Source organism: Zea mays, chromosome 10 (genome assembly GCF_902167145.1).
Source record: "Zea mays cultivar B73 chromosome 10, Zm-B73-REFERENCE-NAM-5.0, whole genome shotgun sequence".
NCBI classification, from domain to species: Eukaryota; Viridiplantae; Streptophyta; class Magnoliopsida; order Poales; family Poaceae; genus Zea; species Zea mays.
In genome coordinates this window covers 97,041,222-97,067,237 of record NC_050105.1, presented here as the reverse complement: position 1 = coordinate 97,067,237, position 26,016 = coordinate 97,041,222, and the positions used below count along the sequence as shown (strand labels likewise).

Below are 26,016 nucleotides of genomic sequence, written 5' to 3'. Positions count from 1 at the left end.
TGGCCGCACTTCTCCAATCGCCATGGTTCGTATAGCGGTCGTCGGAACATCTTCTTCATCTACATCATCACAATCAACAACTTGCTCTATTGGAGAGCCATTAGTCTCATCAAATACAACGTCGCTAGAGACTTCAACCAAACCCGATGATTTGTTGAAGACTCTATACGCCTTTGTATTTGAGTCATAACCTAACAAAAACCCTTCTACAGCTTTGGGAGCAAACTTAGAATTTCTACCCTTCTTCACTAGAATGTAGCACTTGCTCCCAAATACACGAAAGTAAGATACATTGGGTTTGTTACCGGTTAGTAGCTCATACGAAGTCTTCTTGAGGAGGCGATGAAGGTAGACCCTGTTGATGGCGTGGCAAGCCGTGTTCACAGCTTCCGACCAGAAGCACTCGGGGGTCTTGAACTCTCCAAGCATCGTCCTCGCCATATCGATTAGCGTCCTGTTCTTCCTCTCTACCACACCATTTTGCTGTGGTGTGTAGGGAGCGGAGAACTCGTGCTTGATCCCTTCCTCCTCAAGGAACTCCTCCACTTGAAGGTTCTTGAACTCGGACCCGTTGTCGCTCCTTATCTTCCTCACCTTGAGCTCAAACTCATTTTGAGCTCTCCTGAGGAAGCGCTTGAGGGTCCCTTGGGTTTCAGACTTATCCTGCAAAAAGAACACCCAAGTGAAGCGGGAAAAGTCATCAACAATAACTAAACCATACTTACTTCCTCCTATGCTCAGATAGGCGACGGGTCCGAAGAGGTCCATATGTAGCAGCTCCAGGGGTCTTGATGTTGTCATCACATTTTTGGTGTGATGAGAGCCTCCCACCTGTTTCCCTGCTTGACAAGCTGCACAAGGTCTATCTTTTTCGAAATGAACATTGGTTAGACCTATCACGTGTTCTCCCTTTAGAAGCTTGTGAAGGTTCTTCATCCCACATGTGCTAAGCGGCGATGCCACAGCCAGCCCATGCAAGTCTTAGCCATTAAGCATGCATCTAGACCGACCTCTTCTTTTGAAAAATCAACTAAGTAAAGCTTGCCATCTAGTACACCCTTAAAAGCTAGTGAACCATCACATCTTCTAAAGACAGACACATCTACATTTGTAAATAAGCAGTTATATCCCATATTACATAATTGACTAACAGATAGTAAATTATATCCAAGACTCTCCACTAGAAACACATTAGAGATAGAATGCTCATTGGAAATTGCAATTTTACCTAGCCCTTTTACCTTGCCTTGATTCCCATCACCGAATATTATTGAATCCTGGGAATCCTTATTCTTGACGTAGGAGGTGAACATCTTCTTCTCCCCCGTCATATGGTTTGTGCATCCGCTGTCGATAATCCAGCTTGAACCCCCGGATGCATAAACCTGCAAGGCAAATTTAGGCTTGGGTCTTAGGTACCCAACTCATGTTGGGTCCTACAAGGTTAGCACAAATATCCTTAGGGACCCAAATGCAAGTTTTGTCTCCCTTGCATCTTGCCCCTAATTTTCTAGCAACTATCTTCCTATCCTTTCTACAAATAGCAAAAGAAGCATTTAAATCATGATATATTGTAGAAGGTTCATTTACTTTCCTAGGAACATTAACAACATTTTTCCTAGGCATATTATGAATAATATTTCTCCTACCACCATTCCTATCACGCACATAAGAAGAACTAGAAGCAAACATGGCATGAGAATCAAAGACATTATATGCATTACAACTCCTATAAGCATTTCTAGGTTGTCTTCTATCATGGTACATAAAGGCATGGTTCTTTTGCACACTACTAGCCATAGGGGCCTTCCCTTTCTCCTTGGCAGAGATGGGAGCCTTATGGCTTGTCAAGTTCTTGGCTTCCCTCTTGTAGCCAAGACCATCCTTAATTGAGGGGTGTCTACCAATCATGTAGGCATCCCTTGCAAATTTTAGCTTATCGAAATTACTCTTGCTAGTCTTAAGTTGAGCGTTAAGACTAGCCAATTCATCATTAAGTTTGGAAATTGAAACTAGGTGTTCACTACAAGCATCAATGTCAAAATCTTTACACCTATTGCAAGTTTCAACAATTTCTACATAAGATGTTGATTTACTAGCTATTTCTAACTTAGCATTCAAATCATCATTAACACTTTTTAATTTAGAGATGGATTCATGACAAGTAGATAATTCACTAGAGAGCATTTCATTCCTTTTAATTTCTAGAGCAAGAGAATTTTGTGCACTAACAAATTTATCATGCTCCTCATATAAAAGATCCTCTTGTTTTTCTAGTAATCTATTCTTGTCATTCAAAGCATCAATCAACTCATTAATCTTATTAATTTTAGATCTATCTAATCCCTTGAATAAGCATGAGTAATCTATCTCATCATCACTAGACTCATCCTCACTTGAAGAAGCATAAGTACTAGTATCATGAGTGCTTACTTTCTTCTCCCTTGCCATGAGGCAAGTGTGACGCTCGTTGGGGAAGAGAGATGACTTGTTGAAGGCGGTGGCGACGAGTCCTTCATTGTCGGAGTCGGAGGAGGAGCAATCCGAATCCCACTCCTTTCCGATATGTGCCTCACCCTTGGCCTTCTTGTAATGCTTCTTCTTCTCCCTTTTGTTCCCCTTTTCCTGGTCACTTTCATTATCGGGATAGTTAGCAATGAAATGACCAATCTTACCACATTTGAAGCACGAGCGCTTTTCCTTTGTCTTGGTCTTGCTTGGCTGTCCCTTGCGACCTTTAAGCGCCGTCTTGAAGCGCTTAATGATGAGGGCCATCTCCTCATTATTTAGCCCGGCTGCCTCAACTTGCGCCACCTTGCTTGGTAGCGCCTCCTTGCTCCTCGTTGCCTTGAGAGCAATGGGTTGAGGCTCATGAATAGGACCGTTCAACGCGTCGTCCACGTATCTCACCTCCTTGATCATCATTCACCCGCTTACGAACTTCCCAAGAATTTCTTCGGGCGACATCTTGGTGTACCTAGGATTTTCACGAATATTGTTCACCAAATGAGGATCAAGAACGGTAAAGGACCTTAGCATTAGGCGGACGACGTCGTGGTCCGTCCATCGCGTGCTTCCGTAGCTCCTTATTTTGTTGATAAGGGTCTTGAGCCTGTTGTATGTTTGGGTTGGCTCCTCGCCCCTTATCATCGCGAATCGTCCAAGCTCGCCCTCCACCAACTCCATCTTGGTGAGCAAGGTGACATCATTCCCCTCATGAGAGATCTTGAGGGTGTCCCAGATCTGCTTGGCATTGTCCAAGCCGCTCACCTTATGGTACTCGTCCCTGCACAAGGAGGCTAGCAACACAGTAGTAGCTTGTGCATTTTTATGAATCTGTTCATTAATAAACATGGGACTATCCGTACTATCAAAGTGCATTCCACTCTCCACAATCTCCCATATGCTAGGATGGAGAGAGAACAAGTGACTACGCATTTTGTGACTCCAAAATCCGTAGTCCTCTCCATCAAAATGAGGAGGTTTACCAAGTGGAATAGATAATAAATGAGCATTAGTACTTTGAGGAATACGAGAATAATCAAAAGAAAAGTTCGAATTGACCGTTTTCTTTTTCTCGTAGTCGTCGTTGTCCTTTTGGGAGGAAGTAGACTCATCACTGTCGTAGTAGACGATCTCCTTGATGCGTCTTGTCTTCTTCTTCTTCCCATCTTTGCGTCTGTGGCCCGAGCCTGAGTCGTTGGACTTGTCATCCCTTGGCTCGTTGACGAAGGACTCCTTCTCCTTGTCGTTGATCACGATTCCCTTCCCTTTAGGATCCATCTCTTCGGGCGGATAGTCCCTTTGTGAAGAGAACGGCTCCGATACCAATTGAGAGCACCTAGAGGGGGGGGTGAATATGTGATCCTGTGAAACTTAAACTTATAGCCACAAAAACTTGTTAAGTGTTAGCACAATAGTCGCCAAGTGGCTAGAGAGGAGTCTCAACAAAACACAATACCACAAGAGATCAAACACAGAGATGACACAGTGGTTTATCCCGTGGTTCGGCCAAGACCAACGCTTGCCTACTCCACGTTGTGGCGTCCCAACAGACGAGGGTTGCAATCAACCCCTCTCAAGCGGTCCAAAGACCAACTTGAATACCACAGTGTTTTTCTTTGCCTTTTAATATCCCGTTTGCGAGGAATCTCCACAACTTGGAGCCTCTCGCCCTTACACTTGAGATTCACAAAGAAATACAGAGTAAGGGAGGGAAGCAACACACACAAATCCACAGCAAAATGTGCACACACACGGCCAAGAATCAAGCTCAAAAGACTATCTCAAAGTTCTCACTAGAACGGAGCTCGAATCACTGAGAATGACAAATGAATGCGCAAAGACTGAGTGTGGATGATCAAGAATGCTCTAAGGTTTCTTGGTGTTCTCCTCCATGCGCCTAGGGGTCCCTTTTATAGCCCCAAGGCAGCTAGGAGCCGTTGAGAGCAAATCTGGAAGGCCAATCTTGCCTTTTGTCGTCGGGTGCACCGGACAGTCCGGTGCACACCGGACACTGTCCGGTGCCCGATTTCCTTCCTAAAATGGCGCATCCGACGGTTGCAGATCTGGGAGCCGTTGGCGCACCGGACATGTCCGGTGCACACCGGACATGTCCGGTGCACACCGGACAGTCCGGTGCCCCCTTCCGATCGTTGGCCCGGCCACGTGTCGCGCGCAGATTCCGCGGCCGACCGTTGGCCCGGCCGACCGTTGGCTCACCGGACAGTCCGGTGCACACCGGACAGTCCGGTGAATTTTAGCCGTACGCCGTCGGCGAATTCCCGAGAGTGGCGACTTCACGCCGAGTCAGCCTGGCGCAACGGACACTGTCCGGTGCACCACCGGACAGTCCGGTGTGCCAGACTGAGCTGAGTCTTGGCTGTACACAGCCAAGCCGTTTTCACCTCTTTTCTTTTCTTCTTCTTTCTGTTTCTAACACTTAGACAAGTATATTAGTACACAAAACCAATGTACTAAGGCTTAGAAACATACCTTTACTTTTGATTTGCACTTTGTCCATCCATGGGCATAGATTCACATTTTAGCACTTGTGTTGGCACTCAAACACCAAAATACTTAGAAATGGCCCAAGGGCACATTTCCCTTTCAAGGCCGAAAGAAGAAAAGACTCAACCAAGTATATGATGCAATTGGGTTTGTCTACCCCGACTACCGTTATCCAACACGGGGTCAAAAAAGAAAGAATACATCTTCTGCGAAGGAAATTGCTTCAGCCGCTCCTAGCGAGCCGGCGCCGAAGAGGAAAAAGATGAAGGTTCTCACACACCGGCCACGCTATATTGAACCGGCCACAGTGCCTGAGTATGTCGGTGAGGCCTCTTTGGCCACCAAAGCCAAGGAGCCGACTCCCCTTCCGAATGTTGATGAGTCAGTCATAATGCCGGAAATAGAGAAAATAGAAGAACCGAAGGCTACAGAAACAAGGACATATGAAATTTTAAGTCCTTCAGCAAAAGTTGAAGCACCACAAAGGCAAAAGGGTCCAGCAATGACCCCCAAAAGAAAAAGGATGGTTAATGTACTGGATGTTTTGGAGACAATAAAATCTTCAAGCACTACTCCGAAGAAAATTGTTGAAACTTCCGAAGTGCAAATTGAAACCTTTGGTGCCAAAGCTTCAAAGCACCAAGCTGAGACTGAAGCTGGGCCTTCAGAGCCCGCCAAGGTGAAATCCTTGGAAGCCGAAGAAACAGAAACAACAGAACAAATTTTGGCTGAAGAAACTGGCACTGCCGCCCCCGAAGCATTTTCCGAAACTTTCGATTATATTTTACGACATGCTTCGGGGAAAAAGTTGACTGAAAAAGAAAAGCAAGAGGCTCAGTTTTATGCCCAAAAACTGAAATATCCAAAGGGGGCATTGATATTCAACGGCAGCGGAGAAGAAGACTTCTTGTATTGTCTCCCTGACAGCAAGGAGATTTCTGTCTGCCGGGAGATGAGCAAGAACTTCGGATTCCCAACATTAGAAGACGGGCTCTCGGTGTTATCAAAAGACGAGCTGGCCGACAGCTTGGCGTACAATAGCTTAAAGGTGCGAAAATGAGGTCTTTGTATTATTTCTTGAAATCAAAATTTTTCATTTGCTTAAACTTACTGACACACACACGATTTTTTTGCAGGGCCTTATACTTAGCAACGCCCTCAGGGCTCAAAAAGATGTTGAAGACGAAGGGTGTGTTATGGCCCTGAGCAACCTTCGTTCCGAAGTAATTGAACTAAGGAACGAAGGTCTCGAAAAAGATAAAATATTATATTGATTGATAAATATAATAAAAGAAGACGAAGCTACTTTTAAAGCTCAAGCTGAGGCTCAGAAGCGTGAAATTGAGGATCTTCGAAAACAACTAGCCAGAGCTAAAGAGGAACACATACTTGAAGAAACAAAACGAGAAATCAGTGAACAATGGGCAAATCATTTGGAAAAAAACGTTGAAGAGCTTCGTGCATCTAAGAAAAGATGCTATGAAAAATCTATAGAATGTGTTAAGAAAGTAAGAACCAGCTTCGCCAGCGTTGGCGCTTTCTCAAGTGAAGAGAAATTCATAAGGGGTGATCCCGAAGGCCCAATTGAATGGATCAGCCACGAAGCTGAAGCCTTTGAAATTTTTTTGAATAGTCGTGGAGACATATGTGCCTTTTCGGGTGCTAAGGGGATTGCCACCATTTTGGAGAGGAAAGGCTATGACCATGTGAAATTCTTGGCACAATCTGAAGCCGCCTTATCCTCTGAAAATATAAAAGACCCCTCGGCCGAAGCGAGCCTGGTCGGTGGAAAATTTTTCACCGACATCTGGGACAATGGTGGCCGAGAAATGGCCCAAGAAATCATACGAAAAAGCGAAAAAGGCATTCATGACGGTAGAAAAGTAGCAGAGGCCGCTGAGAAAAGTGCGGAGCTCGAAGGGCAAATAGGTATTGACTAGTGGTTTTTGGCTCTTTGTTGTAATTTTTTGATTTCGAACTTGCTTACGGTTTGTAATAGTAATATAGCCGTATCTTCTCCTCCCTCAGAACCTGCCAAGCCATCTGCGGACCCCCACGCGAAGGGGGACGACGAAATTAGGAAAATAGCCGAAGCCATCATGGATAAAGTTGTTGATCAGCTACTAAACGAAGTTGCAGAAGTAGTTCTAAGGGAAGATTAGATGCTATTATAAAAACATTTAGAATGTAATGTTTGTTGGGAAACATGTGTAATATTTTGTAACTTTGAATGTAACATATTAGCTATTTATGGTTCTATTCTTTACGATGCATGAAACTTCATATACATACCGTTTTTGAGCCTTCGGCAAAAAAACACCTTCCCTTCTTTTCATGCTTCGTAAATAATATCCGTGTTCTCATAAAATCAGCAACTAATCCTCGTAGAATCAATAATCAATAGATCTTTTCATTTCAGAGTTTGGCGAAGGTATAATTCCTCAATAGCTATTTTTTGTGCCCTGTCACTATTTCTTCGAAACAATCTTCGAATATCAATACTGAGACCCCCCCCCCTTCTTGCGTTGTTGATGCAATATGATGTATGATGTTATGCTATGCAAATGATGTAATGATGTGATGTTATGCAAAATGATATTTGCCGAAGATCGACGTTTTTTCACTGCAAGCCTCCCTTAGGAGCTTCTTCGCCTTTTACTTTCAGCGGAATCAGCGTTTATTTTTCGCTGTAAGCCTCCCTTAGGAGCTTCTTCGCCTTTTACTTTCAGCGGAATCAGCGTTTATTTTTCGCTGTAAGCCTCCCTTAGGAGCTTCTTCGCCTTTTACTTTCAGCGGAATCAGCGTTTATTTTTCGCTGTAAGCTCTGCATTCCCTTCGGAACGACTTTTGAGCAGAAAACTTACGCTGCGCTCCCTTAGGAACGACTTTTTGTTATTTCGAAGATTCACCCCGTAACCATAGGTTCTTATGCTTCGGCAACATTTTTGGACTCCGTTATTCTGTGGAGAAGGTATACTTGTACTATAGTAAAGTCGAAGCTATTACAAGAAATTGAAAACGACAATGAAAACATTTAAACTTTCAATAATTGTTCCTTATTAAAAAGAAAATGATATTGAATGCAAAAACTGCTGTGGAGGTAGGATATTTGTCAATAAATGTGCTTCGATTCTGGCATAGTACTATTGACTATGCGAGCTTCGGACTCTTCTCTGAAGTCTCGTTGGTGTTGAGTGTGCTGACTCCCTTCTGGCTGCTGGCCTCGTTGCATTGGTGGTGGAGGTGGAAGCTGTTGCCAAGATGCCTGAGATTGACTTGCCGAAGCAACAGAAGCTGCAGGATGGTTACCCACATACTCTGGGATATAGGGCGAGTGGTACGAAGCAGTATGCATGACTTGCTTCGGCTGAGTTTGTTGGGCTGCAGCTTCTGCTATTTCTTTTTGTTTCTGGATGGTGACATGGCCCATCCTGGTGGTGTGGCCCTTGTCTTCACCACAGAATAAGCAATAGATTTTCCTTGGCTGATCCCCAAATCTTCCTCCGAAACCCCTGGCACCTCTGCCCCTTGGAGCTGGAGGCCGAGGATAACTCTGCTGCTGCCCCGAAGCCTGGGAAGCCTGGGAGGAATATTGCGGCCTCTGCTATGGGCTTCCCCTGTCATCGTTCTGGGTGGAATGAATCGATCTGACATGTCTAGGATGAAACCTCCCTCCGAAGCCCCTGGCTATTTCGAAGAATCTGTAAGCTTCCTCCCTTCTCTGTCGAAAGTCATTGTCGGCGCAGATGTATTCATCCATCTTTTGAAGCAACTTCTCCAGAGTCTGAGGGGGTTTCCTGGCAAAGTACTGGGCTGAAGGTCCCGGCCGAAGCCCCTTGATCATGGCCTCAATGACAATTTCATTGGGCACAGTTGGCGCTTGTGCCCTCAGGCGTAAGAATCTTCGGACATATGCCTGAAGATATTCCTCATGATCCTGGGTGCACTGGAATAAGGCTTGAGCAGTGACCGGCTTCGTTTGAAATCCTTGAAAACTGGTGATCAGCATATCCTTCAGCTTCTGCCATGATGTGATTGTTCCTGGCCGAAAGGAGGAGTACCAGGTTTGTGCGACACTCTTGACTGCCATGACGAAAGATTTCGTCATGACTGCAGTATTGCCACCATATGAAGATATTGTTGCTTCGTAACTCATCAGAAACTGCTTCGGATCTGAATGGTCGTCGTACATGGGTAGTTGAGGTGGCTTGTAGGACGGAGGCCAGGGTGTAGCCTGCAGTTCAGCTGATAGAGGAGAAGCATCATCAAAAGCAAAATTAACATGATGGAAATTCTCATACCAGTCATCTTCGTTGAAGAAGCCCTCCTGATGAAGCTCTCTGTGCTGAGGCCTTCGGTTCTGCTCATCTTGAGTAAGATGGCGAACTTCTTCAGATGCTTCGTCTATCTGCCTTTGCAGGTCAGCTAGCCTAGCCGTCTTTTCCTTCTTCCTTTGCACCTGTTGATGGAGCATTTCCATATCTCTGATTTCTTGATCTAATTCGTCCTCCTGAGGTGTTGGACTGGTAGCCTTCCTCTTCTGGCTTCGGGCCTCCCGAAGAGAGAGGGTCTCCTGGTTGGGGTCCAGCGGTTGCAGAGCTGCAGCCCCTGTTGCTGAAGCTTTCTTCGGTGGCATGACGAAGGTCTATGCTTGCCGAAGGTGTTCGAAACTCAAAAAGTGAAAGTGAGTTCACCGGAGGTGGGCGCCAATGTTGGGGACTTGTTCTCAAATACTAAGAGTTAAGAACAAGGCAACATAAAAAATGTTAAATATTACAGTCCTTCGTCCTTCAAAACATTATGTCCCTTCAGATATAATGAATTCCTGACGAAGGTTATGAAGGAAAAACCTTCGTTAGCACAATAAATGGTAAGGAAGAATTCATATATGAAATACGAAAAATAATATAAACATTATTATCAACTTATTTTTATTTGCATTACCATATTTAGAATAACAAATTATAAATGTACCTTCGGTTTGACGGAAAGTAAGGGTACAAGCGTGATGCAAAAAGCGAATGCCAAGTCAGCGTGAACAGTACGAGAGTACTGTTCATCTATTTATAGGCAAGGGACACAGCCCATGTACAATTACATTCATGCCCTTTACATTTGCTAATAACTCTATAGTAATTCTTCGAGGTCTAATTTGCCTTTTCATCTTTAAGTCGGTTCCCCTTTACTGCTATCATGCCGAAGCTTTTCTGCACACAGCTTCGTGATCATCTAGACCTTCATCATAATCATCTTTCGTCTCGTTCAGGCTTCGTCCTGACTTTGCTCTTGTATACTCATGATCTGATTCCGAAGATATCTACTCACATATTTCACTTGGAAAACATTGTCAAATCATGTTTTTGAGGACCTTCGGAAGCCGAAGGCCCCCAACACCACCCGATTTTTCGGGTACCCGAAATTTCGGGTAAAGATTATGAAGGGATATATTTCGGATCCTGATTCTTATTACCTCGAATTACCTGATCCGAAAAAAAACAGGTTAACCGCCGAATGTCCAAGGCCTAGAGACAAAGTTGTAAATGGAAATTTAACATAGAAAGTAGTGGTAATAAACAAATTAATATCAGTTGTGATGACATATAAGAAAAGTATCAACTGTAAAGATAGGTCCCACAAACCGATCAGATACATATACACACACTACTTTTTTGAGTATCCAGAAACCCCCCTAGTGCACGCAAGAAATATATATACATGCTTTGGGTTTGGGCGGAGGCTCAAGGCTGGAATCGAATCGGTTGTCCTCTAGCTTCAAGCTATTTCCCCACCCCCCCACCCCCCCCCCCCCCCCCCCCCCCCCCCTTCACGCACGCTACGTACCCTGCAGCTGCAGCATCGATTCGATTTGCATGCCGCTTCAATGGTATATATATGTGCATCCGGATCAAGCCTAGCCTTCATCGAGCACCACTGCACTGCACATCTCGATCGATCACTTTGCGATACATCCTCTACCAAGCTCATCACGAACAAATAAGAAGCAGATATTAAGCAGCTAGCTAGCTAGCTAGCAATGGCGTCCAACGACAACGTCGCCGTGGCCAGCGAGGTGAGCAACGCCGTGACCAAGCTCAACTACCACCTGGCCACCGCCCTCACCGGCAGCGGCAGCGGCAGTGAGAACGCCGCCACCACCGTCGTCACGCTGGCGGGGAAGAACAGCGGCGCCACCATGGAGGCGGCGGCCGCGGGCGACGTGGAGGACCTCGTCGTCGTCGGCAGCGCGGACGCGGAGGAGCACGACGAAGGCCATGGCCAGGACGACGAGGAGGTGGTGGTGGAGGAGAACGTGGTCATCACCGCCTACGCCAACAGCAACTACCAGGCCGTCAACAACTCGGTGCTCGTCGCCGGCAGCTGCGCCGTCGACGACCCCGGCGTGCACGTCGTGGTGGTGGAGCACGTCGACGAGATACGCGACTACGACGAGGACATCGACGGCCAAGAGTTCTAAGCACTGTATTGTTATTACTGCATTACTGCAAGCTATATGGATGGATTGAAGGGCATATATATATATATATACCTGCATGACAAATAATATATATATCTATGTACTATATATACTACATATACATTACATCTACATTTTCTTGGATCGGCTTTGTACTGGTACTACTGTAAGTTGTTAATTATTTTGATGCATGCTGCTACTTGAATAAAAAAACTAGCTGAATATATATACTCTCCGCCCATTTCAAATTATATAAGCTGTATTAACCTTTTCTATGGCTTTTACTGTACGTCTAGATTATGTATAAATATGTAGTTTTTATTATTATTTACCAAAACAGCAACGACTTATAAATCTGTCACTGAGATAGTATATAGTTGCATAAACGACAGGAACTGAACCATCGTCCATCTATACTCTAGAGCGTATAGATTTGAAAAAAAAAACACGACTAAGGGTAAAACTGAGGACATAACCAAACCTAATGGTATCAGCTTAAAAAACAAAAAAACGACTAAGGGTTTTGGGTCGGAAATAGCCTTATTTCCGACGGCGGCCGTCGGACATAAGCTATGTCCGGCGGCCACTTTCGGTCGTTGGCGTTTATCCTCGGTAACGGTCGTGACGACTGTCAGCAGGGCCCACGTCGATTATGTCCAACGGCCTATGGTAAACCGTCGGACATAAGTCTTCCTTATGTCTGAAGGCCTATGGTAAGCCGTCGGACATAAGGAAGTTTTATGTCCGACAGTCTACGGTTAAGCCATCAGACATAATGAATTTCAGCAGTTGCAAAAAAATCCTATTTTTTTAAATTTCTGACATTTACAGAAAACCACAGATTTCATATATATACACAGATTTCATATACAACCACATATTCACATTCACAATTATATTCGCAAACATCAATTCACATAAGTATTCACATTCACAAACATCACCTCACATTCACAAACATATAGTTCCAAATAGTTGCAACAAGTCTTTTACATCAACATATAGTTCCAAATTAAACACTGACATAGTTCGACACATAGTCTTTGACATGAAGAGTGACATAGTTATAAATCAAACACATTTGATGAACTGTCATTCATATCTGTCACCTGGTTGATTCGAGTTATAGCAACTTCCTCCGGCTAGACTCTGGGTGTTGAAAATGTTGTTCACCTAAGAATTCGATGTGTCGTCTTGACCAGACACATCTCCAGGTGCGGCAACTGAAGCGGGAGATGTCTGAAATCCCTATAACACATGCACATGAAATATTAACCACTAAGTTTTTCATTTTAACACAGAAGGCATCTATGAACATGTCACACACGCATATGTGTAGATACCACAGGGAATTGTGGCGGAGTTCGCATCATTGACGACGGCAGCAGTGCAAAGTCCGGAGGCGACATCCAATATGTCGCATCGGGACGCCCGCTTGTTGTGCCAGTTGCTACAAATTAGATACAAGCAATTGTTGAGAAAATAAGGTACACATCATGTGTTTTTAGTTGTTACAAACAAAATGTTACTTCAACTTACCGAGAGTAGAGCTTGATTATGGGCCTGGAGGTTTGAATAATACTCGTCCTTCTTCTTCTGGTACTCAACTTGTTGCCTCTGGTACTCCATTTGTTCCCTCAAAACTGATTGATGATACTCTGCCTGCTGACGCAACACTGCAATCTCTATCTCTTGGGCGGATGATCGAGAACGGGACGACTGCGAAGACGAGGATGTGGACTGTCGTCCATGGCGTCTTAGCTCCCTAGAATCAATCGTAGAATCAAAAATACCCAACCTACAAGAGTGAACCATGCACTTAGTAGAGTAAACCATGGACTCAGTTCAATCGCAAGCATATGATAATAATTTTGAAATCTAAATCAAATACTCTCACCGTCCATGGTCTTGTCCTCCTGCGCTAGCATATGCTGCCTGAGGGTCGATTGGCTGGCTCCTCCAATCGTAGTCCTGTCCATGATGCTGAACCATCTCTTGTCCATACGAAGCCTAGAGGCAAACATACCAAATATAAGTGCATCACCAAGTTGATGCACAAACACATAATAGAGTACCAAAAACTCACTGGACGGTCGGTGGCTATCTGAGTGCATAAAACATCAGGATTCTGAGGATCAAAACCCTATGCCCTTGCATATACACCTCGACATCCGTGGGCGTATGGATGGAATTGACTTCCTATACATACAAGTTAGAATGACACATTTCTATGTAATTCGAAGTTATAACATACTATGACATACCATTCGCTTAGCCAAGCGCACATGTCCATCGCCGCCGTAGTTGTGGAATGACTCAGTACCACGGTTTATCCTGTTCCTTTCGGAAATGGCATGAAACTCAGGGGAAGCCCACCACCTGCACAAGGCCCGATAACCCTCTAATCGGGTGGCCATCCATGGCATAAACACCTACATGAAATGTTTTTCAATCAAGCAAATATATGGATTAACATGTACCCAAAACAAGAATCAGCAAAAAACAATATGAGATGCAACAACTTGTTTACCTCAAGGTATTGCTCCTCCGTAAGGTAAATTGATGACCACTCCGCCTTGGTATTCGACATCGGTCGATCATCAGCACTTGCTCAGTACCATGCCTTTATAGCCTAAATTCGTGCATAGTAGATTGCATCTGCAACGAAATCGTTCGCGTTATACTCAAACACGTAACGGGCGTTCATATCATATTACCCATCTTCTAGCAACTTGTACCATTTCTGCAAAAAATAGTGTTATCATACAAGCAACCATATATGGGATAACTAAATTAGTAAAAACAATTCATACCCAGAATGCATCCCAAACTAGTGCATGTGTGTTGCCAAATGTTCTACAAACACCATAGCGATAATGCTCCCAAGTGGTGGAGGGGACAGACTCGCCACTAGGCAAAGTCACAAGACTAGGCCAGTTGAGACAAACAAGATTACCAAGGACCATGTTCACCTGCCTGTAGTGTCCTATGCTTGTGCACGAGTCATCGATCCAAGTCCTACAAGCAGAAAACAATGTAGAAATAAAACATGACTTTTGATAACAATTAAGCAAAGATATGTCACTCACTTTCCATTTGGCTTTATCAAAACCCGAGATTCAGGTGGAAGCTCTGGAGGTGGTCCAACAAAATGCAGCTTCCTCGTTCTCCTAACTGGAGAAGTTCCAGACCCAACTGCGGAATCTCCACCAACACTAGAATCCACGCCTACAGAATATCCACCAGCATCGTCCCCAGCATCATCTCCACCATCATTTTCATCATCATCTCTCGCATGGTCGTCTACCATCGCCCCAACTGCAGCATCTTCTCTCTACTGTCGCTCGATTTCAGCATCCTATGAAACAAGTAACTTACATCATACTACATTAAGTAACTTACATAATGTAATTTAACAACTAACTTACATCGTCTTGAGGCAAATGTTCTACTAACGCTCTGCGTCTACTCATGGTAGAACCCGTGCCCTGAAAAACTGAATCCTCACTCCTCAAGCTGCTCCTCGTGCTGCTCCTCGTCCCAAGCAAACTACGAGCAAAAGACCTCATTTTCTTTGACATCATGTTTTAACAAAAACAAGTTAGTACATAAATCGACAACAAAATAATGAAACAAAGTAAAAAATATAAAATATACAATAAGATAATGATCCATACTCGTCAATCGTAATCAAAATCAGGATCTAGTTGCTTTTGTCGATTCAATGTACGCCAAGTAGCTTTCTTCTTTCTCGACACTCGTTTTCTTTTTGGAGGAACCTCTACATCATTTTGATCGCCTAATAAAGATTCTTCCAACATTTCAGTTTGTACATTAAATGTGCTCGTAAGTTCGTCGTCTTGGAAAATCTCAGCAGCCCCCACTTCCTGCTCAATTTGACTTTCATCATAACCAGCTTCACCAGGAGCATATAGTCGTTCACGAGGATTAACTTTATACACTACCCTCCAATCAACCAAACTCTTTTTCTTAGATGGATATGTCATATAATACACCTGCTCGCATTGGTGGGCAAGGATTATAGTGTCGTGGCCTTGTAATCAATCGTTGTGTTTGACTTCCACCATGCCATTTTGGTTTTCTCGCGTTGTTTTTAGACTAAACCAATCACAATCGAAGAACACCACTTTGAGTTGTTTATCTCCGAAAAACTTGTGCTTGAGTATATCATTAATGACTCCATAATAATTAGTCACTTCCCTTCATCATCGACAACTCTAGTTACAACTTCGGAATTTGTTGTGGCTGCTAGAGGATGAGCATCTTCGAACCTTGTAGAACAGAAACAGAAACCATTGACATCATACTGACCATATTGTCTGGCAGTTATTGCTCCTAGGGACAATTGTCGAAGGTTCGGGTGTATACATAATCTCGAAACCAACAAAAGAAATTAGGCCCCCCATCTTTTCCCTCTTGACGAATCTGATCACGTTCATGGCCAGACATCCAATTTTGAGAATCAAATTCACTGTTAGTACAAGGAAACAAACCTTTTAGGATAAGAAAAACAAGGATAGCGACAATGACTACAAATTAAGTTTGCACTTACAGGAGAAACTGACTCATCTCTTCCATGTTGTTATACATGTAGAGTAAAGCAGTCTTCCATTCGTCATTGGTGAAACAGTATGCTCTGCTGGGTCCTACAATTTTGCCCCTCCATTGAAAAACTTCAAGATCACTGATAGGGGGCTCGTCAACATGATACCGCAACGCAGAGGCATTGGCATTGTGTTTCTCTACATAGTACAGGCCCGTGAACGATGCTATCTCTTTGTATTTGAATTCATCAGCAATGCACCCTTCAACTCGTCTCTTATTACCAACCATTGCACGTAGCTTCTTTAGTGTCCTTTCGATGTGATACATCCATCTATACTGCACAGAACCACCTAACTTAGCTTCGTATGGTAGGTGAACAAGTATATGTTGCATCGGATTGAAGAAACCCGGAGGAAATATTTTTTTTGAGTTTGCATACCAAAACCGGTATTTGTTGCTCAAGCTTCTTCATTATCTCTTTCTTTATTTCTTTAGCACAAAGATGTCTATAAAAGTAGCTTAGCTCCGCTAATTCTTTCCAGACATTATTTTTTACAAAACCACGGAACCTAACAGGAAGGAGTCTTTCCATTATTATGTGGTAGCCATGACTCTTCGACCCGGAAAACTTGCCTGTCTTCAAATTCACAGACCTTCTAAAGCCCGTAGCGTAACCATCTGAGAACTTTAAGTTTTCAACCATTTCATCAATTGTTTCTTCCTTTTAGGTTTAAGACTGAAAGGAGCACGTGGCTTCTTCTAGTTCTCTCCTATCTCCAGAGTTGGTCGTCTACAAATTAAGGCCAAGTCTTTTCTAGCCTTAGGGTTGTCTTTTGTTTTGTCAGTGATATTCAGGCAAGTGCTGATAATGCTTTCACCCATATTTTGTTCCTGGTGCATTACATCAATGTTATGCATTAGAATCAAGGCTTTCATATAAGGGAGTTCCCATAGACCACATTTGTGAGTCCAATTATGCTCGGTTCCATAACCTTCAAAACGATTTCCATGTTCGTTTAGTTTCAAATCATTAAGTCTCGCGAGAATCTCTGGACCACTAAGACACTTGGGTGGTCCCCTCGTCACAATCATGTCCTTTTTAAAAGTGTTCCTATCGAACCTGAACGGGTGATCCTATGGCAAAAAGCATCTATGGCAATCGAAGTAACATATCTTTCCACCAAACTTTAGTCGGAAGCATAAAGTGTCTTCAACGCATATCAGACATGTCAAAATCCCATGACAACTCCATCCAGCAAAGATACCATAAGCCATAAAATCGTGAATAGACCACAAAAACGCAGCTCTCAGGTTGAACTTCTATTTCTTGTAACAATCGTACGCCTCGACTCCTTCCCACAAAATTTTCAGTTCTTCAATCAGGGGTCTCATCGTCACATCGACCTTTGTTCCAGGATGATCCGAATCGGGTATTACAAGACACAAGAAAATAAATTCATATTTCATGCAAAGAGCTGGCTGAAGGTTGTATGGAACAGCAAAGGCGAACCAGCATGAGTAGGACCGTGCAGTTAGATTGAAAGGCGAGAAACCATATGTTGCCAAACTGAAGTGGACATTGTGCACTTCATTAGCAAAGCTGGAATCAAAGGCATCTAGTGCCTTCCATGCATCTGTATCAGCTGGGTGCGCCATGACATCTGGATTCTCATGTACCCCTTCTTTGTGCCACCTCATGTGTCTGGCTTTTTTCTTGGAGATGAACAAACATTTCAACCGAGGTATAAGAGGCATGTAACGAAGTTGCTTACGTGCTATCTCGGTCGTCACGGTCAAACCATCGTCTTCAACCTCTACGAATCTACGCTCACCACATACTGTACACTTCTTCTCACTTGCGGTCTCCTTCCAGAAAAGCATACAGTTATTGCCACATACATCGATCTTTTTATAGTCCATACCGAGACCATAGAGCAACTTCTTGGACTGATACATGTCGCATCTTGTGATTCTCCGGAAGTACATCACTGATCAAGTTCAGAAGCTCCTTGTAGCAGTTGTTTGAGAATGCAAACTTAGACTTAGTAGCCATAAGTCGAGTCACAAACACAAGGACAATCACTTTCGTGTGCTCGTGTAACGACTCTTCGACAGCTCTAAGGAGCTCGAAGAACTTCTGAACCTCAAGCGTAGGAGAATCCTCATAATCGGAGGGTTGACCAGGGTTCTCCGAATTGACGGGTAGAAGCTCTTGGCGTACATCGTCAAGCATCTCTTCCATCCTATCGTAGTCCCCCTCTTCATGTGATTGAACTTTCGATACAATACGAGGAGGTGGGTCCTCACCGTGGTGCACCCACACTTCACAGTCTAGCATATAACCGCTCTTACAAAGATCTATCGACATAGTCCTCCTGTTAAGAAAATAAATGTTCTGACACTTGCTACAAGGGCACCTAACATCGGTTCCAGTCACTGACCGAGCAAAAGCATGGTCGAGAAATGCATCAGTCTTGGCAACCCACTCACTTGATAGAGCACCTCTTTTCTTCCAACCTTCATACATCCATCGACGATCCTCCTCCATGAGGTAACTTGATTACGTTAACCTGATTAGTTAAGTAAATCACCCCCTATATCTACAGGAAAGGATAAGTAAGTTAATTAGTTCAACTAATAAACTACCACTAAGTAAATTAAAACATTGTCACGAGTTCAACTAATAAACTACCACAATAATATATAGGAAATAACATTGCCACGAGTGACAAATTATATAAAATAACCTTATTTCATAGGGCATAATAATTACCATCAAAAATTAAAAGTTTAAATTATCTAAGGACCACTAAGTAAACTAAAACAAATTAAATTTTTTACATAATCAAATTCCGGCTGTTGGACATAACAAGCAAAACAATATTAAACATACAAAAATTTTAATCCTGAAAAAAGACAACTAGAAAATAATATATACATTGACAAAATTATACTAAAAATTAAAAATACTCACTTAGCGGCTCGGTGGCGGGGCGGTCGTTGGCGTGGGCGGGGGACGAGTCGTGGCCACCGGCATCGAGGCAGGTGCCGGGGCAGCGGTGTTGGGCGTCGGGGCGGCGGGCAGGGCGGTGCTGGCCGGGGGTCGAGCGGGGGCAGGGGCGGTTGACGGCGGTGGCAGGAGCAGCACTGCGGCGGTGCCGGCAGCGGCAGCGCGACGGTTGTGAACGAGCGCGCTCGGATGGAAATGAAACGACATTGCGTGTTAAAATCACTTATGTACGACGGTTGTTAGACAAGTCGTCAGACATAAGCCATTATATCCGACGGCCACCAGAGGCCGTCGGACATACGCTTACGTCTGACGGTCTTGTACGAGGCCGTCAAACATAAGGAGGCCGTCAGAGATGTGTGTTTTTACTATAGTGAGACCAATTTTGGTTGGTTGTTTCATCTCGATCCTTAATTTGTGATAAAATTAAGCAATGATGAGCGTGTTTTTTAAAAGGAACATTACGGAAGGTCCCTACTGAAATAAGATTAAAATAGGGTTAAGAGTCTATACATATGTGAAGAGCAGGGAAAAGAAGGGGATTAAGTCCTTGGAGCGATAGCGAAGTGGGAATTATAAGATCATATTTACATTTCGCCCGAGCAAGTACAAGGAGCAATTCGAGCTTAATCGTCTGATTGGTTGGGTGGGCCTGGGCAGCAACGCTCGCGCGATACCGAAGAGGGAATCACAAGATCATATTTACATTTCGCCTGAGCTTAACCGCCTCATTGGTTGGGTAGGCGTGGACAGCAAGGCTCGCGCGATCCTGGCTTGCAGGAAAAGAACGTTTTTGGCGTATGAGCGGATACAGCCAAAGGGCCTCAAAATTACTTGTTTTCCATCCACTTATGAAGCCCACTTTTTTATGTAGATGCAACTATACAGATGCTTAGATAAAGTCAATGCACGCAGTGACCAAGGACGAAACGGTACGACCAGCCAATCAGACGGTAAGGGACCGACGACATCCTTCGACAATTGGTGGTTTGTTTTCAGAAACCCATTTCTAAATGCTCCATATCATCGGGATAAGAATTTCCATCTTGCAAGTAACTCAAAGATGCCCTTTCAAACCAGAGATGGCTCTCAATTGACAGGGGGGTGCGCAGAGGAGAAACCCCGATGGAATTCCAACAAGCTTTAGTGAAGTTACATCTGATGAAGAGGTGGCCCACCGTTTCTTTCCGTTGGAGAAAGGAAAGCAATTATCACAAGTATAGGATTCTAGATCTAGTCCCTTCTTCCTTAGCATACTTTTAGTGTTTAGACGGTTACTAGTCGATTGCTCGTGCGTTGCGACGGCTCACAACAATACCCACGTAAACTATCTACCAAAAAGATCTCAAGAGTTTTATTGATTGTCTCCGCTCTCCGCATAATATATTTTTGATTTGACTAACTAATGTTGTTTTTTACTCCATCCAATATGTCTTGGTACAATACGACCAATGAAGGGAGCGATTAGAAGAGAGTTCACAATGACTGATTGAACGAACAAAGATTATAGAATGACATAATTCCACCATACAAAGACCAAATAAGAGAAAGTTTGTGAGCTCAAGTTTCTAAAATAAGACACATGAATTCAAACTTATAAAAAAGATAGATCAAAATATGGAGTGGTTGCTAAAGTAAGGCATCAACAAAAACTGGATGCGATCCATACAAATTATGGTACTTCGTAGCAATTACTAACGTTTAAAACCAACAAATAACCTTTCATTTTACTGTTAACGTGACAAATCATTGCTGCTCCATCCAATTCAGCAACCTCAAACATCATGGAGTCCATTGCACCAATGTGGTCTCAGAAACGACCTAATGCATGCAAGAGCCAAGAACACAAGGGACGAGCACCCTATGTTAGTGCCCGCATGGATCTCCAAATCCTAACACATATTTTGTAGGATCCATGAGCCATTATTAGAAGAACACAAACCATGTGAAAACAATAAATAAAGTATTAACACACCCAAATTATGGTCAGTCCTTAGCACAACAAAAAAACTAACACCCAAAACAACAGAGGAACAACACAATTTTTTTGCAATGCCAGAAGGATGGGTGACATGTACATAGAAGTGGTAGAAGCATACCGAGTCGACACCGTGGTAAGGGAAAGGCCATGTAGACATACGATGCCGAGCCATCGAATGGGTACCATAGGCAGCAAATCAGGGACCCCATCCCTTGCCTCCCCCACTTCCAAGGTTTCCTAGAGCAGGAAGGGAAGGGAAGAGGCGGACATACCTGTTCGTTGCCAGAGAAGGACACGATGAAGACCTGGACATCTAGAGGCGACATAGGTAGTATACCGCTAGATACATATAGGGAGAGAGCACGCAAGCGGAGAAAGAAGTCCAGCCGAAGCAGCTCCAAACCTAGAGGCCCTTGCACCAGGCGTCAGTTCGAGAAGGGCGAGAGAATGCGAGTGCCTTCCCAGCCCTAGACCCGCCAAGGCGACACAACACCACCACCAACTTTGTAGCATATGTCGACTGCTGCCACACTGTAGGCCTTGGTTGTCCAATATCTCAGACCTGGACTCCTCATCGCCAAGATAACCTAAGCGTGGCAGGCACCACCGTGTCCTCCTCGGCGACACGCACGGAGAAAGGCCAGGAGCAAGACCGACTCGCCTCGTACCCGCGTCGATGAGTGTCAGTCGGCTCGTGGCTACGACCGTGGGCGGGGGCAACGGGTTGGGGAGGAAGAACAGAGCGAAGGCCGACAAGACGAACGTGATGTCCGACGACGACAAAAATGATGGTGCGCGCATGTTGTGAAACATCCTCGTGGACGTACAATAGCCAATATGCGGGCCGGTGTCGGGGCTGGTGTTTGACGAATATGGGGAGGAGACCCTCTGCTTCCACGCCCTCTGCCGAGAATGGGGTGGCGCGGAGATGGAGGCATGAGAGGAGAGAGAAAAGAAGCAGGATGGCGAACGAGCTGGCAACAACTGAGGCGAGGACTATTATTATCGTGCGGAGGTATAGATGGCCAAATGGGCGGTGTCTGGCGTGCCGGCCCGAGGCACGGCCCATTGAAAGTCTCCTAGAGGGGGGTGAATAGGCAAATCTGAAATTTATAAAGTTTAAGCACAACTACAAGCCGGGGTTAGCGTTAGAAATAAAGTCGAGTCCGAAAGAGAGGGCGACAAACAAATCACAAGCAAATAAGGTGGATGACACGGTGATTTGTTTTACCGAGGTTCGGTTCTTGCAAACCTACTCCCCGTTGAGGTGGTTCGGGTCTCTTTCAACCCTTTCCCTCTCTCAAACGGTCACCTAGACCCAGTGAGCTTCTCTTCTCAATCAATTGGGACACTTAGTCCCCACAAGGACCACCACACAATTGGTGTCTCTTGCTTTGATTACAAAGAACTTGGGAACGAGAAATGGGGAAGAAGAAAAGCGATCCAAGAGCAAGAGCTCAAAAGAACACAACAAAACTTTCTCTTCTAGTCACTATTACTTTGAGTGGAATTGGGACTTGGAGAGATTTTGATTCACTCTAATTGTGTCTTGTATTGAATGCACTAGCTCTTGTATTGAGTGTGTTGGCTGAAAACTTGGATGCCTTGAAGTGTGGTGGTTGGGGGGTATTTATAGCCCCAACCACCAAAGTGGCCGTTGGGGAAGGCTTCTGTCGACGGGCGCACCGGACAGTCCGGTGCGCCACCGGACACTGTTAGGTGCGCCAGCCACGTCACCCAACCGTTGGGGTTCGACCGTTGGATCTCTGACAAGTGGGGCCACCGGACAGTCCGGTGGTGCACCGGACAGTCACTGTTCACTGTCCGGTGCGCCATCTACGCCTGCTCTGACTTCTGCGTGCGCAGTCCGCGCACTGTAGCTAACTGTTCACCTTTTACAGACGACCGTTGGCGTTGTAGTCTTTGCTCCGCTTGGCACACCGGACAGTCCAGTGCTACACCGGATAGTCCAGTGAATTATAGCGGAGAGGCTCCCTGAAAACCCGAAGCTAGCAAGTTGGAGTTGATCCACCCTAGTGCACCGGACACTGTCCGGTGTGCCAGACCAGGGCACCCTTCGGTTTTTATTGCTCCTTTCATTTGAACCCTTTCTTATAACTTTGTATTGGTTTGTTGTGAACCTTTGGCACCTGTGGAACATAAATTCTAGAACAAACTAGTTAGTCTAATAATTTGTGTTGGTCAATTCAACCACCAAAATCATTTAGGAAAAGGTTTGACCCTACTTCCCTTTTACCCATTTAATAGTGTCTGGGTCAGCCCGGCATGAGCGCGCGTGTCGTGCTTGGGCCGTAGCCTCGACCCGTAGTGCTGGCCGGCTCGACACGATTATATATTTTTTATTTTTCAAAAAAATCGTATATACATATGTACAATTTATATTCAATATTAAAACACCTAAACATGATGTTCTACTGGTTAGACGGCTTCACCTAGTAACCCCACCTTTTGAAACATTTTTAAATTTTAATATTTTACGATTTAACCAAATGACCCGATAGACTAACGACCCGGCGTGCTGTGCCTGGGCCGGAGCTACGTCCCGCGGGCGTCGGGCCTAGTGGGCCCGTGCAAGGTTGCACAGAGGGGATGTACGTTTAGGTGATTAATTTGAAATAGATGTGAGACGTTATTTGTAAAAAGATGACACGGAACAACCGTTGAAACTGATTCTTTAATATAGTAGAGAAAGATAGAGATAGAGATGAATAAGAAAGCAGAAATAAACTTTGTGCTTGGATTAACAATTCGAATTCCATATCCACATGAAAGCAGGATGGTCAATAAACCGATGATATGCCTTTGTTAAGTCCAATTGCCCACAAGAGTAGGACCAAATGTTTGGACTGGTTATGACTGGATGCACTTGAAGATTATTGTCGAGGCATTAGAATTGCTGGAAGGCCTGTTGAGAAAGAGGCAGGGACTTTTTTCCTAAATTTTATTTGAATTTTTTTAGAAAACAAAAAATCGAGAAATCGGAGAAATCGAGAAATCTGCGCCTGCTCTGACTTCTGCGCGCGCAGCGCACTGTAGCTCGTTGTTCACCTTTTACAGACGACCGTTGGCGCTATAGCCGTTGCTCCGCTTGGCACACCGGACAGTCCGGTGCTACACGGGACAGTCCGGTGAATTATAGCGGAGAGGCTCCCCGAAAACCCGAAGCTGGCAAGTTGGAGTTGATCCACCCTGGTGCAACGGACACTGTCCGGTGGTGCACCGGACATTCCGGTGCACCAGACCAGGGCACCCTTCGGTTTTTATTGCTCCTTTCATTTGAATCCTTTCTTATAACTTTGTATTGGTTTGTTGTGAACCTTTGGCACCTGTGGAACATATATTCTAGAACAAACTAGTTAGTCCAATAATTTGTCTTGGTCAATTCAACCACCAAAATCATTTAAGAAAAAGTTTGACCCTATTTCCCTTTCAATCTCCCCCTTTTTTGGTGATTGATGCCAACACAAACCAAAGCAAATATATAAGTGCAGTAATTGAACTAGTTTGCAAAAGTTAAGTGCAAAGGTTACTTGGAATTAAACCAATTAATACATTCATAGGATATGCATGGATTGCTTCATTTCTTTTAACATCTTGGACCACGCTTGCACCACTTGTTTTATTTTTGCAAACTATTTTGGAAATTCTTTTCAAATTCTTTTTGCAAATAGTCAAAGGTAAATGAATAAGATTTCGAGAAGCATTTTCAAGATTTGAAATTTTCTCCCCTGTTTCAAATGCTTTTCCTTTGACTAAACAAAACTCCCCCTTGATGAAATCCTCCTCTTAGTGTTCAAGAGGGTTTTAGATATTAATTTTGAAAGGGGTTATACCAATTTGAAATTATATCAAAAATAAGATAACAATTGAAAAACTTCTTTAATATAAATTGAAAGACTACATTTTTTGAAATTGGTGGTGGTGCGGTCCTTTTGCTTTGGGCTAATACTTTCTCCCCTTTGGCATGAATCACCAAAAATGGATACTTGTGAGTGAAATATAAGCCCTTTTCAAACTCTCTCCCCCTTTAGCAAATAATACATGAGTGAAGGATTATACCAAAGTAGAGAGCGATGGGAAGTGACGGCGAAGGATAAATAATACGATGGAGTGGAGTGGAAGCCTTGTCTTCGCCGAAGACTCCATTTCCCTTTCAATCTATGACTTAGCATGAAATACACTTGAAAACCACATTAGTCATAGCACATGAAAGAGAGATGATCAAAGATACATAAATGAGCTATGTGTGCAAAATATCAATCAAAATTCCTAGAATCAAGAATATTTAGCTCATGCCTAAGTTTGGTAAAAGTTTTCTCATCTAATGGCTTGGTGAAGGTATCGACTAATTGTTCTTTGGTGCTCACATAGGCTATCTCGATATCCCCTTTGTTGGTGATACCTCAAAAAGTGATACCGAATGGCTATGTGCTTAGTGCGGTTGTGCTCAACGGGATTATCCGCCATGCGGATTGCACTCTCATTATCACGTAGGAGAGGGACTTTAGTTAATTTGTAACCATAGTCCCTAAGGGTTTGCCTCATCCAAAGCAATTGCGCGCAACAATGGCCTGCGGTAATGTACTCGGCTTCGGTGGTTGAAAGAGCTACTGAGTTTTGTTTCTTTGAAGCCCAAGACACCAGGGATCTTCCCAAGAACTGATAAGTCCCTGATGTGCTCTTTCTATCAATCTTACACCCTACCCAATCAACATCTGAATATCCGATTAAAACAAAAGTGGATCCCTTGGGGTACCAAAGACCAAACTTAGGAGTATAAACTAAATATCTCAAGATTCATTTTACGGCCCTAAGGTGAACTTCCTTAGGATCGGCTTGGAATCTTGCACATATGCATACGGAAAGCATAATATCCGGTCGAGATGCACATAAATAGAGTAAAGGTCCTATCATCGATCGGTATACCTTTTGATCTACGGATTTACCTCCCGT

General features: G+C 44.0%; 1 protein-coding gene across 1 annotated transcript; it reads left to right on the top strand.

The window, feature by feature from the left end:
• Window positions 1–10,930: 10,930 nt before the first annotated feature.
• LOC100276969 (uncharacterized) lies at window positions 10,931–11,602 on the top strand. The gene has a single exon (NM_001150654.2). The coding sequence runs from the start codon at window positions 11,045–11,047 to the stop codon at window positions 11,483–11,485; it is 441 nt and encodes a 146-aa protein (NP_001144126.2). The 5' UTR covers window positions 10,931–11,044; the 3' UTR covers window positions 11,486–11,602.
• The last annotated feature ends 14,414 nt before the right edge of the window (window positions 11,603–26,016 follow it).

What these genes read in the sequence shown, in the direction of transcription:
- LOC100276969 (NM_001150654.2), top strand. Translation starts at nt 11,045, where the DNA reads ATGGCGTCCAACGACAACGTCGCCGTGGCCAGCGAGGTGAGCAACGCC.